Source organism: Lontra canadensis, unplaced genomic scaffold (genome assembly GCF_010015895.1).
Source record: "Lontra canadensis isolate GAN:19392208 unplaced genomic scaffold, GSC_riverotter_1.0 scaffold145, whole genome shotgun sequence".
NCBI classification, from domain to species: Eukaryota; Metazoa; Chordata; class Mammalia; order Carnivora; family Mustelidae; genus Lontra; species Lontra canadensis.
In genome coordinates, this window is record NW_022631139.1 from 844,982 (window position 1) to 860,136 (window position 15,155).

Consider the following 15,155-nt stretch of genomic DNA (forward strand, 5'->3'; position numbering starts at 1 on the left):
TTCTTTCTTTCTTTCTTTCTTTCTTTCTTTCTTTCTTTCTTTCTTTCTTTCTTATTTATTTTTTTTTTAATAGGAGGAGACAGGACTAATTTGAATTCCCAGCAAGGAAACTAGCACACTACAGAAAGTTTGTACTTAAAAAATATTTACTTATTCTTGTGTTGGAATGATTATTATACCAAGACAAACTTGTAGCATCTGATTAGAGTGAGAATACCTCCTTATTTAACACTGGAGAGTAGAAGCATCTTCTGAAGGGAGGCTATTCCTCTCTAAACCTAGTGATCTTCACATATAAGTAAAAGATCCTTAATACCATCTAACTTTCAGCCACATGAGGCAGAGAATGAGAAGATGATCTCCGGTGGGTATGTAAATGGCTCTGTCAGTTAAGAGTATGTCTTTGATCTTCTTATGTCATGATCTCAGAGTTTTGGGACTAAGCCACACATCAGATTCCCTGCTTCTCCCTCTCCTTCTGCATGTGGTCTCTCTCTCTCTCTCTCTCCTCTCCTCAAGTAAATAAATAAATAGATCTTGGGAAAAAAAAAAAAAAAAAAAGATCTTCAGGACATCTACCCCCACTAATGATTTCTATATCCCCGATGCAGAAGTAGTTTTGACCTACAGAGAAACCACTGTATGAGTCAGGAGTTGTGGCTTCTCTATCCAGGATGGTTACTATGTAATTGGATAAACTTCGTGATTAACTTAGTTTGGCACTGTGACTGAGAAACATTCTTTAGAACATCTAAAATGCCTTTCAGGGGCACCTGGGTGGCTCAGTCAGTTAAGTGACTACCTTTGGTTCAGGTCATGATCTCTGGATCCTGGGATGGAGCCCTCTGTCGGGCTCCCTGCTCTGCATCTCCCTCTTCCTCTGCCTGCCGCTCTGCCTACTTGTACCTGTGCTTGCTCTCTCTCTCTCCCTGTCAAATAAATAAATAAAACCTTGAAAACATTGTCTGAAATACCTTTCAACAGAAACATTTCATTAAGGAGAATTATTTAAAAGGCCTCTATCGCTGTATTAGTTTACAAGGTCTTACATATCAAACTACCACAGACTAGCTTGGTTCAAACAATAGAAATTTAAGTTCTTATAGTTCTGGAGAGTAGAATTCTGAGATCAGGGTATTGGGAGGTTTGTTTTCTCCTGAGGCCTCTCTCCTTGGTTTGCACTTGGGCATCATCTGCCTAGGTCCTTAACTGGCCTCTCATCTGTTTCTCCATACAGCTGATTTTTCTGTGTCCAATTTTCCTCTTCTTGTACAGACACCAGTTAGATTGGATTAGAGGTGACCCTAATGACCTCATTTTAACTTCATCGCCTTTATAGGTCTCATCTCCAAATACTATCCCATTCTGAAGTGCTGGGTGTTAGAGTAACAACATATCGATTCTGGGGAAACACAGTTCAGATCATAACAGTCACTTAAAGTTTTATTATCTGAAGACCACAGGAAGTATTTGTATTAGTTATCTGTAGCCTCCCCTGCCCCCTCAACAAAATATTAACATAGAGACTAGAAGCTGCAGGAAGTAGTTAGAGACTCAGACTATTTCACCTTTCAAGGAATCCATTCTTACTCTGTGGCTTCTATCCTAAGAGTCCCAGCAAGCTTCTGGAACTTGAGGTATCATATCTACATGCAAAGCTTCAGCGGGGGTGGGGGGGGAAGGCAAAGGAGTATCCCTGCCAGCTAAGTCAGCACTTCTTAAGGCTTCCAGGAAGTCCCAACCAATGCTTCTGCCCTGCCACGCCTCATAAACCAGACTAAGTTACCTGAGCATACAGATCTGCAGGGGGACTGGAGACATGTAGCCACCCACTTGAACATAGTGCTACCTCAAATAAATTGGAGTTCCACTACAAGAAAGGCAAGGAGAATGGATTTTCAGTAGGTAAACTAGGGATCTTTACCCAAGTCTCTTTGAACAATAAAGGTCAGTATATGAGAATTCTCATGTAAAAAGTGTTACAGTTTTTACTTTGGTGTCAAGGCCTACCATCACTATTATAAGGACACTTTGGACTTGTGCAATCCAATATGGTAGCCACTAGCCATGTGGCTATTGAGCATTTGAAATTTGGCTAGATCAAATTGAGATATGCTGGAAAGAGTAAATAAAAAACACACCTCAATAATTTTAGTATTGACTACATGTTTAAATAATATTTGTTTAATAATATTAAATAATATAAATGCCCAATATTCAAATTAAAATTAAGTTAATCTCTTTCATTTTACTTCTTTCTTTTTAATATAGTTACAGAAAACTTTATTTATATATTTATTTATTTTTAAGTATTTTATTTGTTTATTTGAGAAAGAAAGAACAGAGCGAGAGAGAGAAGGATAGGGGCTGGGGTGGAGGAGGGACAGAGGGAGAGGGAGAAGCAGACTCCCCACAGAGCAGGAAGCCTGACTCAGGGCTCTACCCCAGGACCTTGGGATCATAACATATGCTACAGGCAGACCCTTAACCAACTGAGCCACCCAGGTATCCTGCTACAGAAAATTTGAAAATACCTATGTGCCTCACATTCTATTTCTCTTAGACAGTGTTGATCTAGCATATCCACCACCCCAAATATAGCTATTACAGTTTTAGCTTCTATTTTTTAAAGCTATTTTTATTAGGAAAACTTTTAACATGTTTATTTAGAGATAATAATAATCAGAATTAGATATGTTTCTTCTCCTTTCTGAATCATTATTGATAAAATTGAGAAGTTGCTTTTTATAATGCATTCATTTTTGAGCTCTAAATTTGTTTAATTTTCAAGACCAGGTAAAGGTACTTGCCCTGCACACACACTTGATACATTTCAGTATCTTCCTAAGACACAAGAAGCCCATACTATGTTTTCAGAGCTAAGAACATTTGTTCCTCACTGAAGTTAATTTAGTCTATAAAGGCATAATATGCATGCTTGTAGAGTAGAAAGTTGCTTTGTTTGTGGGCCAAGCAGTTTGTACAAGAAAGTTTATTTAAAAGGAAAAAGTAAATACATGTTCACACACACACACACACACACACGTTGACACACACATGCTCACACATGACACTTTTGACTTGGTTACCATAATGACTTGTCACCTTTGCCTACTTTGTTGGGGTAGACACATAATTAATGACTGAAATGGAGGGAACAAATCTTATTCAGTTGTGGGAACCACTTGAAAAGTAGTAGTCATTGGGTTTCATATCCAGCTTCTTCTATCCATACTTGGATTAATTGCTACTATTTATTTCTATCAATAATCCACACTTATAGCAGCTACTAATTCTCAATATTGTTGTCATGAAAACTTTCAAACGATACTTGGAAAACTATTTAATTTAAATTTCCATTATAAAAGTTTTAATTTTTCATTTTAAATAAATTTTAAATGGAGAAAAAATCAATTACGTGAATAAAAATTCCCGTAATTCCACAAGCCAGTTAGAGCTGCTATTTAGCAAAGTGGTCTCTGTTCTATACCTACGTATTTATAGATAGGTATATTTTATCTGATTTGTACCTGTAATTTGTATTCTGTTCATTTCATGTGATGTTATATTAAAAGCAGTTTTCATGCTTTTCATAAAAATTGCTATTAGTGGTGGCAAAATAGTATGTCATATGAATATAACATAATTTACATAACTATTCTAATTTTAGAGCCAGGTTTGTATTATTATAAATAATGGTTGCTTAGTGTATAAATCTTGGTTTAATTTCAGATTATTTCCTGAATATAGATTTCTAGAAGTGAAAGTAAAGTGTCAAAAAGGACTATTAATATTCTTAAGCTTCTTGATTCATATTTCCAAATAGTTTTGCACAATATTTGGAAATAGAAATTAAGGAGTGTTCAAGGTAGTTACAGCTTTATCTTCTGCCTTAAACCTGAGAGGTTATCAGTTTAATGTTTGGTCTATTTTTCGTTCCCTTTCATTCTCCAGCTCCCAAGGACCTCCAGGGTTTGTTTCTAGGTGAAAGACACCATTGTTTGCAAAACCTGAAACTCAGGTGGGGGCAATCATCTTTGATGTAGAGGGACTAAGCATGAAATATAGGGCCAGAAATGGGCACACACAGGCATGGAACTAACACTGACTCCATAGCCAAGGAGCTGAAACGGGGAGCTTGGAAAGTGGGAAAAATAGAAGAAAGTCAAGAGAGAGCCAAAGCCAGCATGTGCCTCTCAGTGGGTCCCTGTTTACTGATATGTACATGTAGCCAGCTCATGGAAAGCTGGAGAAGCAGGCTATGTGGGGAACCACCTACCAGTGTACCCAGTCTCTTTGATTATAAGTGGGACATTCTCTTCATTATTAGAGATGTTTCCCCTAGGTATCCCTCAAATGAAACAGAAGGACCATGATCTCTATCCTCGAAGGCCTTCTTTGGCAGAAACAAGGTGTTACCTGTATAGACCAACGCCAGGCACTAGTCTTCCTTAAATTCCAAAACTATGCCATGGCTTTCTTTCCAGTGGCTGTCCTCCTTTGCTTTTTCACCCTCCACCCCAATCCTATTCCTACTCCCACTTCTTCCTACTTATCATCCAAATCAAAAAGTACTTCAGGAATCCCTGTTACATGCTGTCCCATCAACATAGACTTCTACCTCCTGGCACCTAATCATATCTGTGATGCCACCTTTTGTGTCCTTTACCATGTGCAGTGGAAATTCCAGGTGTACAAGCTCTGAGCCTATCTGTCTCCTTGGCTGTGTCCTTGCTGCTAAGACTGAGCCTGGTCTATAGAAACTGCTTAATAAATATCTGTTTAAATACATAAGTAAAAGAATGAAGGAGCCTATCTTTGTCTAAACACTTAAAAATACCTTAATTTGGCACCCTGCTTCTCCTAAGTTTGTGAATCAGAAAGATAGCTTTAGCTTACTAGACGGCCTTTCCTCTACATTTGCCAATAGCATGACAGTCAGTCCTGGGAGTTTTCAGACAAATCAAATTAGAAATGGTTGTACTCATTTGGAAAATCAAGAACTGACTTTGAAATCTTTCCCCACAAATTAGATTGAATCAAGATCATTTTCCCCCAGCTTATAAATGCTTGATTGGCTTTGTTTGATGCCTCCTGATTGAAACTCAGCCTTGCACTGCTGGCTTTATTTTTTACTCACCAGGGTGTTGTGATGTCTGGATGATGATTAAAAACAAAACAAACACCCACAATGAAAATGCTTTGTAAATAACAGCTCAGCACAGCAACATAACCCTTAGAAGTGCACGTTTAGGAAACTCTAAAACGAGTCAAAGTAAGCAGAACCTCAAGATGGGTCTGCTATATTCCCCTGAGGTCTTAAAAATCAGTTTTCTGGTACAGAAAGACCGCCACAATTGACATATCATCTCTACTGAGGACCCAAGAAAGGGAGGTACTGGGACTTGGCTGTGACAGTATTTGAGGAGTCTCAGTGGGAGTGGAATGGCCACCAATCCTCCATCTGTCCTAGCCACTCACATAGCCCCTTTGTCTAACCACTGCTTTGTTCCCCAGGCTAGATTCAGACTCATCCTAACTTTGGTCAAGTTCTTTTCCCAGCCTTCTTTGATCGAAGAACTCAAGTTTTTTTTTTTTTTTTTTTTCAACAGATAAATACTGATTTACTCTTTGGATTCTTTTGTTTTGTTTTGTTTGTTTTTGTTTTCTCCTCTCTTTTTCTGCAGGGGTAGGCAGAGGTGTTCTCTCAGATGAGTGACAACTAGGTGTCTCCAGGGCTAGAGGCCTTGGGTCCCAGATCTGGTAGATGGATTTCTGGATGATGCCCACCTTCCCGCTAAAGCCAATCCCCACAGCCACCCTATCCCCACAAGAGAGACTCAATGATGGTGTGGGCTTCCCCTTTTTGGGACCGTGAACTGTGAAAATACATGTGCATGCCCTGGATCACTTCCTTCCCTCACCCATGGGGAACCAATCTAATTATCTGCCAAGGTTCAAGGCCACAGCATCCCAACTGCCTCAGTTCCATTGCACGTTCTGCTGTGCCAATGGGTGGCTAGTAGGTCCCAGACCAGGATCTGGCAACTGTTTTACCTCTGTCCTCCTCTATCCAGTCAGCTCTAAGCAGGCCAGGGTCTTATTATCAGGTAAGCATTTGGTGGGTGAAATGAAGTCCTAGAAAAGAGGCAAGAAGTCGTGGCAAACCACATGACTGAGAGTAAGTTAGAGGACATTGACCTTGCAGGCTCCTCACCTGCCTTTTAGCTATCACGTCTTTAAGACTATCATTTAAAGCAGAGGACAACTTTCTGTGCTTCCACAGAATAGTTAAATGGCTTGAATCACTATCACAGGCAGGAATAGATATCTTTGAGAGTGAAATGAGTTGGGAATGAATGCATTTGCCAAACCAAGATAACTAGAAAAAGGTGATGCCTATCATCACTTGGTCAAAGTTTGACTGGAGAAAAATGCCCACAAGTGGTAAATGCCCATGAACAATTCATCCCTGATGGCCCCTTTACTCATAACCCGTAGTCTGTGAAGCCAGCACAAGTAAGGAAGGAACAATCTTGAAAGAAAGTGGATCCCTTAGCAGAGAGATAAGGCAAAGGTAACACCTAGGTTGAAAATGCAGGCGCAGTTAACTTCGGCTGCCACAATCTAAACTGTCTCATGTACATCCATGCCCTCCTCTAAAATAAGCAAAGGGTTATGTTCAATCCTCCAGCTGTGAAGTAGGCACAAATTAAGCCATTCGTGAATGTCTTTTTTCTCAGTTTTGTTAGCTCCTTGTTCTAGTTTGGCAAATGAGGACATCTTTGCCTTGTGCTCTCTGAGGCCTGGCTAGCATCTCCTGTGACCAATGAAAAAATGACAATCAGTTACATGTTTAGCAAACATGGGACAAACCAGAGACCATGAGTTCACCATTCAATGCATTTCGGGCTGTTCCCTCTATTACACACTCACATTTAGAACATGATGGTGTTTTCTCCACTGTGTCCATAAGCAGAACAGCATCTTCTGAAGTTTGTCCCACTGTATGAAAAATAAGTCTTGTTTGTGACCATTCATCTGATTCATTCTGTGATCACATGGCAAAGACTTAAGTGTCCAGAACTCTCTCTGTCAGATACTCCTCACTCACAAGTCATCAGGAGACCATGGTAATTATGTTATTACTACAGGATCTCCTTTTTGATGAGCTCCTCCACCATGGAAGAAAGCTTTTTGTTAGATGGATTTTGTTTGGAATAAAATCATCATTTCACAAATTTTTGGTTTAGTGGCAGAATGACTTGGATTTATTTGGAAGGAGGCTGCTGCTCAGAACCTGTATTCTCTCTTATTGTTTTCTTCCAGTTTTCATTGCATGGTCCTTGGACCAGCACCAAGCTAAGCAGATTACATGTAATTTTATTATCTCCAAGAAATTGTTAAACACTGTAAATCCTGGTTCAGTTCAATGTTATAGTCTCTGTAAAGTGATTACAGATGCTTTTTTTAGAGAGTGTGTAGGGAGAATAGTCAGTCAATTGGTTGTTACTCCCTGCTAATTATGTTTATAAAAGTTGGACCTCTTTTTTTAAAAATATGAAACAATATTATTTTCTCTTTACTATATTTTATATATATATATACAGTCATTTATGGAGACCCTTGGCTCTGTTCCCTGTAGTTAGAAAAGAATTGGTAAGAGAGAGGCCTAAGTCTTCTTCATTATGTCCTGAATCATTATAAAGAAATCTTTTGAAATGTATTTTAAATTGTAAATACTTGGTTACTCTTCTCATGCCAACAATATGAATGGTTCAAATGATGCCTATCCCCTACTCCAAAGAGGAGACAGATGATAAGGATGTGGGTGCTTAGTCTCAGATACCCTAGAAATGGGGAAGCAGTGGGGACCTCAGAACTATCTAGTCCAATGGTTTCAGGTTACAAAACAGCAAACTACAACTCTAGAAGTGACTTGCCTCAGGTCACCCCAAAACTGGAAGACCTGGGAAAGCAGAAAAACAACCATTGTGATTAATGCTGGGCTCATTGCATGTACTCTCATTTGATCCCAATTCAACCCTCTACTTTTATCCTCCAAATTACAGTAGCTAAAAATAAGGATCATACAAAATATATGGGTTTTCCAGTAAATATTTACGATAAGAATCCATTTCTGCCTAAGTTGAACAGCCCACTGTCTTTGAGTGCACACTGACATGAAGCAAATCAGGTAGGGAGCTAGAGAGAAATTTAACATAAAAGAAATCTTTTCCTTCCATGTCTGCTGAAGTCCCTTGTTCAAGCAGAGGAGAGTGGGAGCTATGCTTGATCTTCCTGTCCCTTCACCATGCAGGGGACCTCCTATCAATTTTACCTGCAAAATATCTGTTTGCTTTTCTCCCTCTTCCCCTTTGCCATTCTAGATAGAGCCCTCCATAAGCCCTCAGCTGCTCTGGTCTACTAACTGCAACAGCTACCTGAGGTGTGGCCCTTGGCCGCTCATCTCCATATACAATACATTCTACTCTTTAAGGACAGCCCCCTAAGGGAAGTATGTGAAGCACCACTTGACTGTGTATCCTAGCCTCTACATCAATCCCCCTTCCCGCATTCCCATTCTCTTTTTTTTTTTCCCACAGCATCAAGTTCTAGTGCCTCAACATGGTCTAAAAGCTTACAGGATTGCCCTTCCTTCTGTCCTTTCGACTTCATCTTGCCTTCTGATATGCTGGCTTTTGAACTCTAGTCAGCTGACCTTCTGTTGAGTCCCTGACTATATCTGCCCCACACTTTCCTGCCTCTAGCCTTGTAGCATATGCTTTCCCTCTATTATCAGATAACACACTTTCCTATTCTCCACATAGCCACTCCTGTGCCTCTGTGAAATCTCAATGCTATTGTCACCTCCCTAAGGAAGCTTTTTGTAACTATCCAGATTAGGATAGGCTTCCTTTGTCTAAGACAAGGTACTGCTCCTTCATATCTATTAGTGAGGTAGGGGTTTTTCTCTGCCCTTTGGAAGGAGGGCTTCCTTGGGGAGGATGAATCAGTGAAAAGGGTTTGCTTCCTACTCTGACACAAATTTAGTTCTTGGGTTTCAAGTCCTGACCACCTGGAGGAGGCCATCAAGCTTCTCATGACAGGTGACAGTATCAGCTTTTGTTATTTATGATCCAGAATAACATTTTTACACAGATATGGACAACCTCTCTAAGATGGTCTATGAACAGATCTTTAGGATTTCAAAGTTCTGTGGTCCATCTGGAGTGATCACTTCTTGTCTGAGAAAGGTGGGATGGGAAGTTCTGTGTCTTAAGGATTGTAAAGAAAAGCCATGGTGGATCCTTGAAAAGTAATATGGATATTGTTTGGGGGTCTCTAATGGAGAGATGGTTGCTCTATCTTGGGGCCAGCACTTTTGTGTACCTTGCCTTTTGGAGGATGGTCATGTATGCACATGAAAAGGATATGTGAAAGCTCAGGGCACTAAGAACTACCATCCTGGGTACAAAGGGAGGTCCCCATTAGGTGTTTCAGGTACTTGTTCCTTGGGTAGACCCTACCCCAGTCTTGACTGGCAGCCTCAGTCACACAGTAGAAGGTCACTATCCAACCATGGCATGGTGGAGCTGTCAGGAGAAATGCATCAGAAATGAAGAATACATTCTTCAATGTAGAGTGACCTCCTTTTTGGACAGTGAAAGACCCTGCAGGTCTTGTAATTTATGCAGGAGAGAAAGGGACCCATGGCAGTGATACTGACTTCTTCATTTCATCTATTGGGCCAGTATTGGTTGATTCATGTTGAAGATTTGACCATGGTGTGCTCCTGTGTCATGGCATGCTTTGTACCTATTACAGTCAGAATGCACACTTAAGGATGAATGCGATGGATTTCAATCACATTTACAACTTATTTATAATTCCTGTGCTTAGAACATTGTCTTACAATGCTTAGAAATCTTTAATAAATGTTGAAGTCCTTTTTTTTTTTTCTTAAGATTTTATTTATTTATTTGACAGAGAGATAACAAAAGAGGGAACACAAGCAGAGGAGTGGTAGAGGGAGAAGTAGGCTTCCTGCTGAGCTTGATCCCAGGACCTTGGGATCATGACCTGAGCCAAAGGCAGCCACTTGACAACTGAGCCAACCAGGAACCCCAGTGTTAAAGTCTTTATGAATGAAATGTGCAGTGTAATAGGTGGTCTAAGAAATGGAGCTTCCTTCTTGGCAGGCAGGGCTAAGTGGGGATACAGGCAGGCAGTGGGGGTGGGGGAGATGGAATGAAAGTTGAATTAATAGATTGAAGGGGAATATAGTCTTTTTGCCACTTTCTGTTTTGACTCTGTCCTAAAGTAAATTGTCTTCTTGCACGCTTTTTCTAAATCATGGTAGGGACTCCCTCAAATGTTGCCTTGAGAAGGAAACTAGAATCAAAAATGGTATTATTGAGAAAGATTAAATAATATTGCTGATTCAAAAGTAACATTTTTGCATTTAGCTATTTTTTTTTTCTTTCTGTCTATTGGGGAGATGGGAGTGGGGTGGATATCGATGTTTCTCAACACTGTGACAATTTTGCAAACAGCAAAAGTAGCTGAGATGGGATTAGAAGCAGAAATGGCAGCACAGCAGCTGTGTGATGAGGAGCTGAGCTGGGAACATTCACTTGCCAGGAGAACTGGGTCAGGTTTGGTGTGGAAAGCATTTCCCATCTACTCTTTTCTCTTCTCTCCTACTCATTTGTCCTTGCACATGCCATGAGAGAACATAGCAGGGGTGTGATCAAACAAACGGAAGTTTGGACAGCTCAGGCAGCTGGTCCAGGGAAGGATAGAAGAGGATAGTATGAAGGGATGTGGAGAACGGACTGGAAGAGCATGACCTGCAATGAACCAGCGACACCCCAATGCATTTCAATGTTGTCCTACTCCCCAATGCATTTCAATGTTGTCCTACTCCCCAATGACAACAAGTGCTGATCACCACACATGGCTTTACCTTAACCAGGGAGAATCCCTCAGACATCAATCTTAATTTCTTGCCACCAGAATCTAGCCAGGACACTTGAATGTCTTTCAAGGGATGCTGAGTGCCCTTGTCCATTTTACATGTACCTGAGGTCCATTAGACATTCAGTGAATGGAGCAAGTCTGAGGAAGGCATCTCCCAGACCTGTCAGATGTGAGTGAACTGCTCAGGTAAGGGGAGAATCTCTGTTTCTGTAGTCCCCCACCTTCCATGGCTATTGATCCAGAGAACACCAAGAGAACACTGGGTTGAGCTAAACATTGGATTTTAAATCAATGGGGGAGTGGGGCATTTTTATTACTTCCTATTCTTCTGCCTAGAGTCACATCACTGCCTCCCCAACATTCCGCCTTCTGCACAGCCTCAAACTCGGGGTACAGCTTTGCTCTGGCAAATTTGTTTCTCTTCTGGGAAAAAGAGAAAGAGGAAAAATGGTTACTGCTATCTCTGGATTTTGCTGTAGGAGCATTTGTGATTCTCCCTCTTCCAAAAGACAGCTCTTCCTCAATCTTTTGCCATCAGTGAAGATACTTCCTTCTTGAAAAGAAGTCCACCAGAATTTTTTTTAAAGATATTGTTTATTTATTTGAGAGAGAGAAAGGGAGCTAGCAGGAGTGGGATGAAGGGCTGAGGGAGAGGGAGAGGGAGAAGAAGACTTCCTGCTAAGAGGGGAGCCAGATAACATGGGGCTCCATCCCAGGACCCTGAGATCATGACCTGAGCAGAAGTCAGACACTTAACCAACTGTCCCTATCTGGACACCTTAGTGGAAATTTTGAATGCAGGCAGCCAGTCAAGCCAGGGTGTCTCCCCCCACCCACACACAAAACTTGGACCAGTTTCCCCTCACTTACACAAAGAATAATATTCTTCTTTATCTTCCCAATTCTAGTCGATGCACAGTTAATATTCCCCACCTCTAGGCTTCCCATCTGCCCCTCCCCACCACAACAGCCCACTCCTCATGCTATTGAAAATCATCTTCATAGCTTAAATCCAACCAATGTAGTTTTATTGTTTCTAAGCTTGGATTAACAAATGTAACAAACATAATGGGGCTTTTAAACTCTGCCTCTACTCATCCTTCTGGCCTCACCTCTTTCATGGCCCCTGGCCTTCCCTGTTGCACTTAATATTCAGAAATGACCAGTTCCCTATAATTCCCAGGAATGCCATTTTGCCAATTTCTCCAATTCTTTGCGCACCATGTGCTACTTGCTGAAAAGTCTAGCCAGGCACACTCCCTCCTCTCCTTCCCCACATCCTTACAGGAAAGCATCACCTCCCTTGTGAAACCTTTACTTGTTTCGTTATTTCTTCTACTAGGGTCCCCTTGGGAGATTGTGTCTATCTCTCTTGCAGCAACTTCCACATCAAAACAAAGTTTTTTTCGTGTGTATGTCTTGAAACTTTACCCCAGTTTGGTCCATAGTTGGCTCGTGGTACATACTTATTCAATGGATGAATGTCCTTGTTTTCATACCTGCTTCCTTAGAAAATGCTGATGCTTCCCATCCCACCCCTCACCCCAGCTGGGGTCTTCGATGGCCTTCTTGTGGGTAACAGTGTGATCTGCAAAACAGGAATGGAAACAATCTCACAGGTATATCTGAACAAAGCTGACATTTTCTTTTCCTTTAAGGTCTTGTGGCTGAATGTAGAATGATCCTGAAATTAAGGTCAGCTACAGGTAGTTGTTTCTATCAGCTGTCGGATTGCAGAATAAAAAATGGCTTTTATATGTTTGATTTTTATTGTTTTCCAGGGCAATGTCACTTTTTCCTGCTCCGAACCACAAATTGTTCCCATCACATTTGTCAACTCCAGAAGCAGTTATTTGCTACTGCCCGGCACCCCTCAAATTGATGGGCTCTCAGTGAGTTTCCAGTTTCGAACATGGAACAAGGATGGTCTGCTTCTGTCCACAGAGCTGTCTGAGGGCTCGGGGACCCTGCTGCTGAGCCTGGAGGGTGGAAGTGTGAGACTCGTGATTCAGAAGATGACCGAACGCACAGCTGAAATCCTCACAGGTACTGTCTTCTGACAATTGCTAGGTCAGCTTCTTGTTCAGCCAGATCAACACACTTTTGAGGTTCTGACTAAAACATGCAGAATCCAGCTGTCAGTGATGTGGAATGACCCAGTAGTCACTAATTTATTCTAAGTCTGGGGAGGCCACCATGTGTATGTGTATGTATACACACACACACACACACACACACACACACACACACACAGAGTTAAATTAATATATATTTTATTTATTTATTTGTGGGAGGGGAGCAGAGGGGAGGGACAGAGGGAGAAGCAGACTCCTCACTGAACAGGGAGCCTGACTCAGTGTGCGGCTGCTTCCCAGCACCCTGAGATCATGACCTGAGCAGAAGAAAGACAAGACTGACCACCCAGGTGCCCCAAAGCAACTTTTTTTCCCAAAAAAACCTAAAACTAAATGAACAATAACAACAAAATACCCCTGAATTCTGATGTATCTATTGAAACTTTGACAAGTCTCTTAATTTCCTATTCCTCAACAGATTTGTTTGAGAAGCAGGAATATGAATTCCTACCTAAATATAAATAATATAGACCACTTACTGAACAGTTTGCTAGGTCTAGACAGACATGGCATATATTATATGGACTCTTCATGATGCTCATTCTAGGAAGGTTTTTTATACATACTTTATAGACAAGGAAGTGAAGAGTCTTGGAAGCTAAGTAACTTAAAAAATCACATGTTAATACCTGTTGGAACCACATTTCATCCTGAATTTCCCTGGTTTTAAGTCTGTAGTTTCCCTGTATATCACACACAATACTACGGAGCTTTTACAGCCAACAAATTTTATTTCAAGTGAAAGTTACTGAGTTTAATGAAATACTTTTTAGGGACACCTGGGTGGCTCTGTAGGTTAAATGTCTGCCTTTGGCTTAGGTCATCATCCAGGGGTCCTGGGATAGAGCCCTGCATAAGGCTCCCTGCTCAGCAGGGAATCTACTTTTCTTTCTCCCTCTGCACCTCCCCCTCCTTGTGCTCTCTCACTCTCAAGTAAATCAATAAAAATAGTTAAATTAAAAAATATATTTAAAGTACATTTTTAAGATAGTAATTAAATACTGATTCATATGGCCTCTAGGTATGGCAAAACTTTTTAAAATTGGCCCCAGAATAACTAATTTTGGAAAGACTTTTATGGCAATATACAGATTCTAATATGTAGCAATACTGCAGAACAGATTTATGAAGAAGTCATGTATTTCAAAACTCTGACTCTTCCATGTGATATTTTTGTAACATGGGACAGCAGAACTTTCTCCTTCCTTCTCTGTTTGTTACCTTACCAATGTCTCCTGTCTTTAGAAGCAGTACTTAGTCAACAAGTACTTATTGAGGCTATAATGTGCCAGGCATTATATTAGGGGCAGAGGCATGTTCTTAAGTAAACAAATCATTTGAAAAGCCTTCATGGTTCTACAGTCTGAGTAAACACCCCTCCTCTGGACATCCTGGGCCAATATCCATCCTGGATTACACTACAACACATTTTTGTCTTAAATGTCTTCCTTCTCCCAACTGGACTGTGAGTTTTGTTATCCAAATAAATTAGAGAAAATTGATTTAAATAGTAAAGGGCATGACTTAATACCCAAGATCAGGTCAGACTGTGGGAGAACCTCATATGCTACTTAGTGAGCAAAAATAGGAGAGCCTGGGTCTGGAACTTAGGTTCAAAAAATACCTCTTTTCCCTAATGTTCTGTGGCTCTGAATAAACTTCTTAACTCTGTCCCATATGTAAGTGAGAGTGTATTCATTATCTATGGTTGTGTAACAAACTATAGCAAAATATAGGGGTTGAAAATGTTTATCGTGTCCTAATTCACAAGAGTCAGGAATCCAGAAGCACCTTGGCTGGGTAATTCTGACTTCAATTAAGTTGTTGGTGGGGCTACCATTACCTCAAAGTCCAACTCTGGGTAAATCTGCTTTCAAGCTAACTCATATGGCTATTGGGCAGCCTCAGAAGATCCACTTCCAAGCTTATTCCAAGGGCTCTCCAGAAGGGTGCCTCATGAAATTATAGTACCTTTATCCCAAAATGAGTGATTCAAGAAAGACAAAGAACACTCATGATGAAAACCATAGTCCTTTT

General features: G+C 40.7%; 1 protein-coding gene across 3 annotated transcripts in view; it reads left to right on the plus strand.

The window, feature by feature from the left end:
- The window catches only part of CNTNAP5 (contactin associated protein family member 5), an 809,884-nt gene that overhangs the window by 413,142 nt on the left and 381,587 nt on the right, over window positions 1-15,155 (plus strand). For all 3 annotated transcript variants that reach the window (XM_032843937.1, XM_032843939.1, XM_032843938.1), the window contains exon 8: window positions 12,765-13,029. In XM_032843937.1, the coding sequence (XP_032699828.1) occupies window positions 12,765-13,029 (265 nt within the window). The remainder of the gene's footprint in view (window positions 1-12,764; window positions 13,030-15,155) is intronic.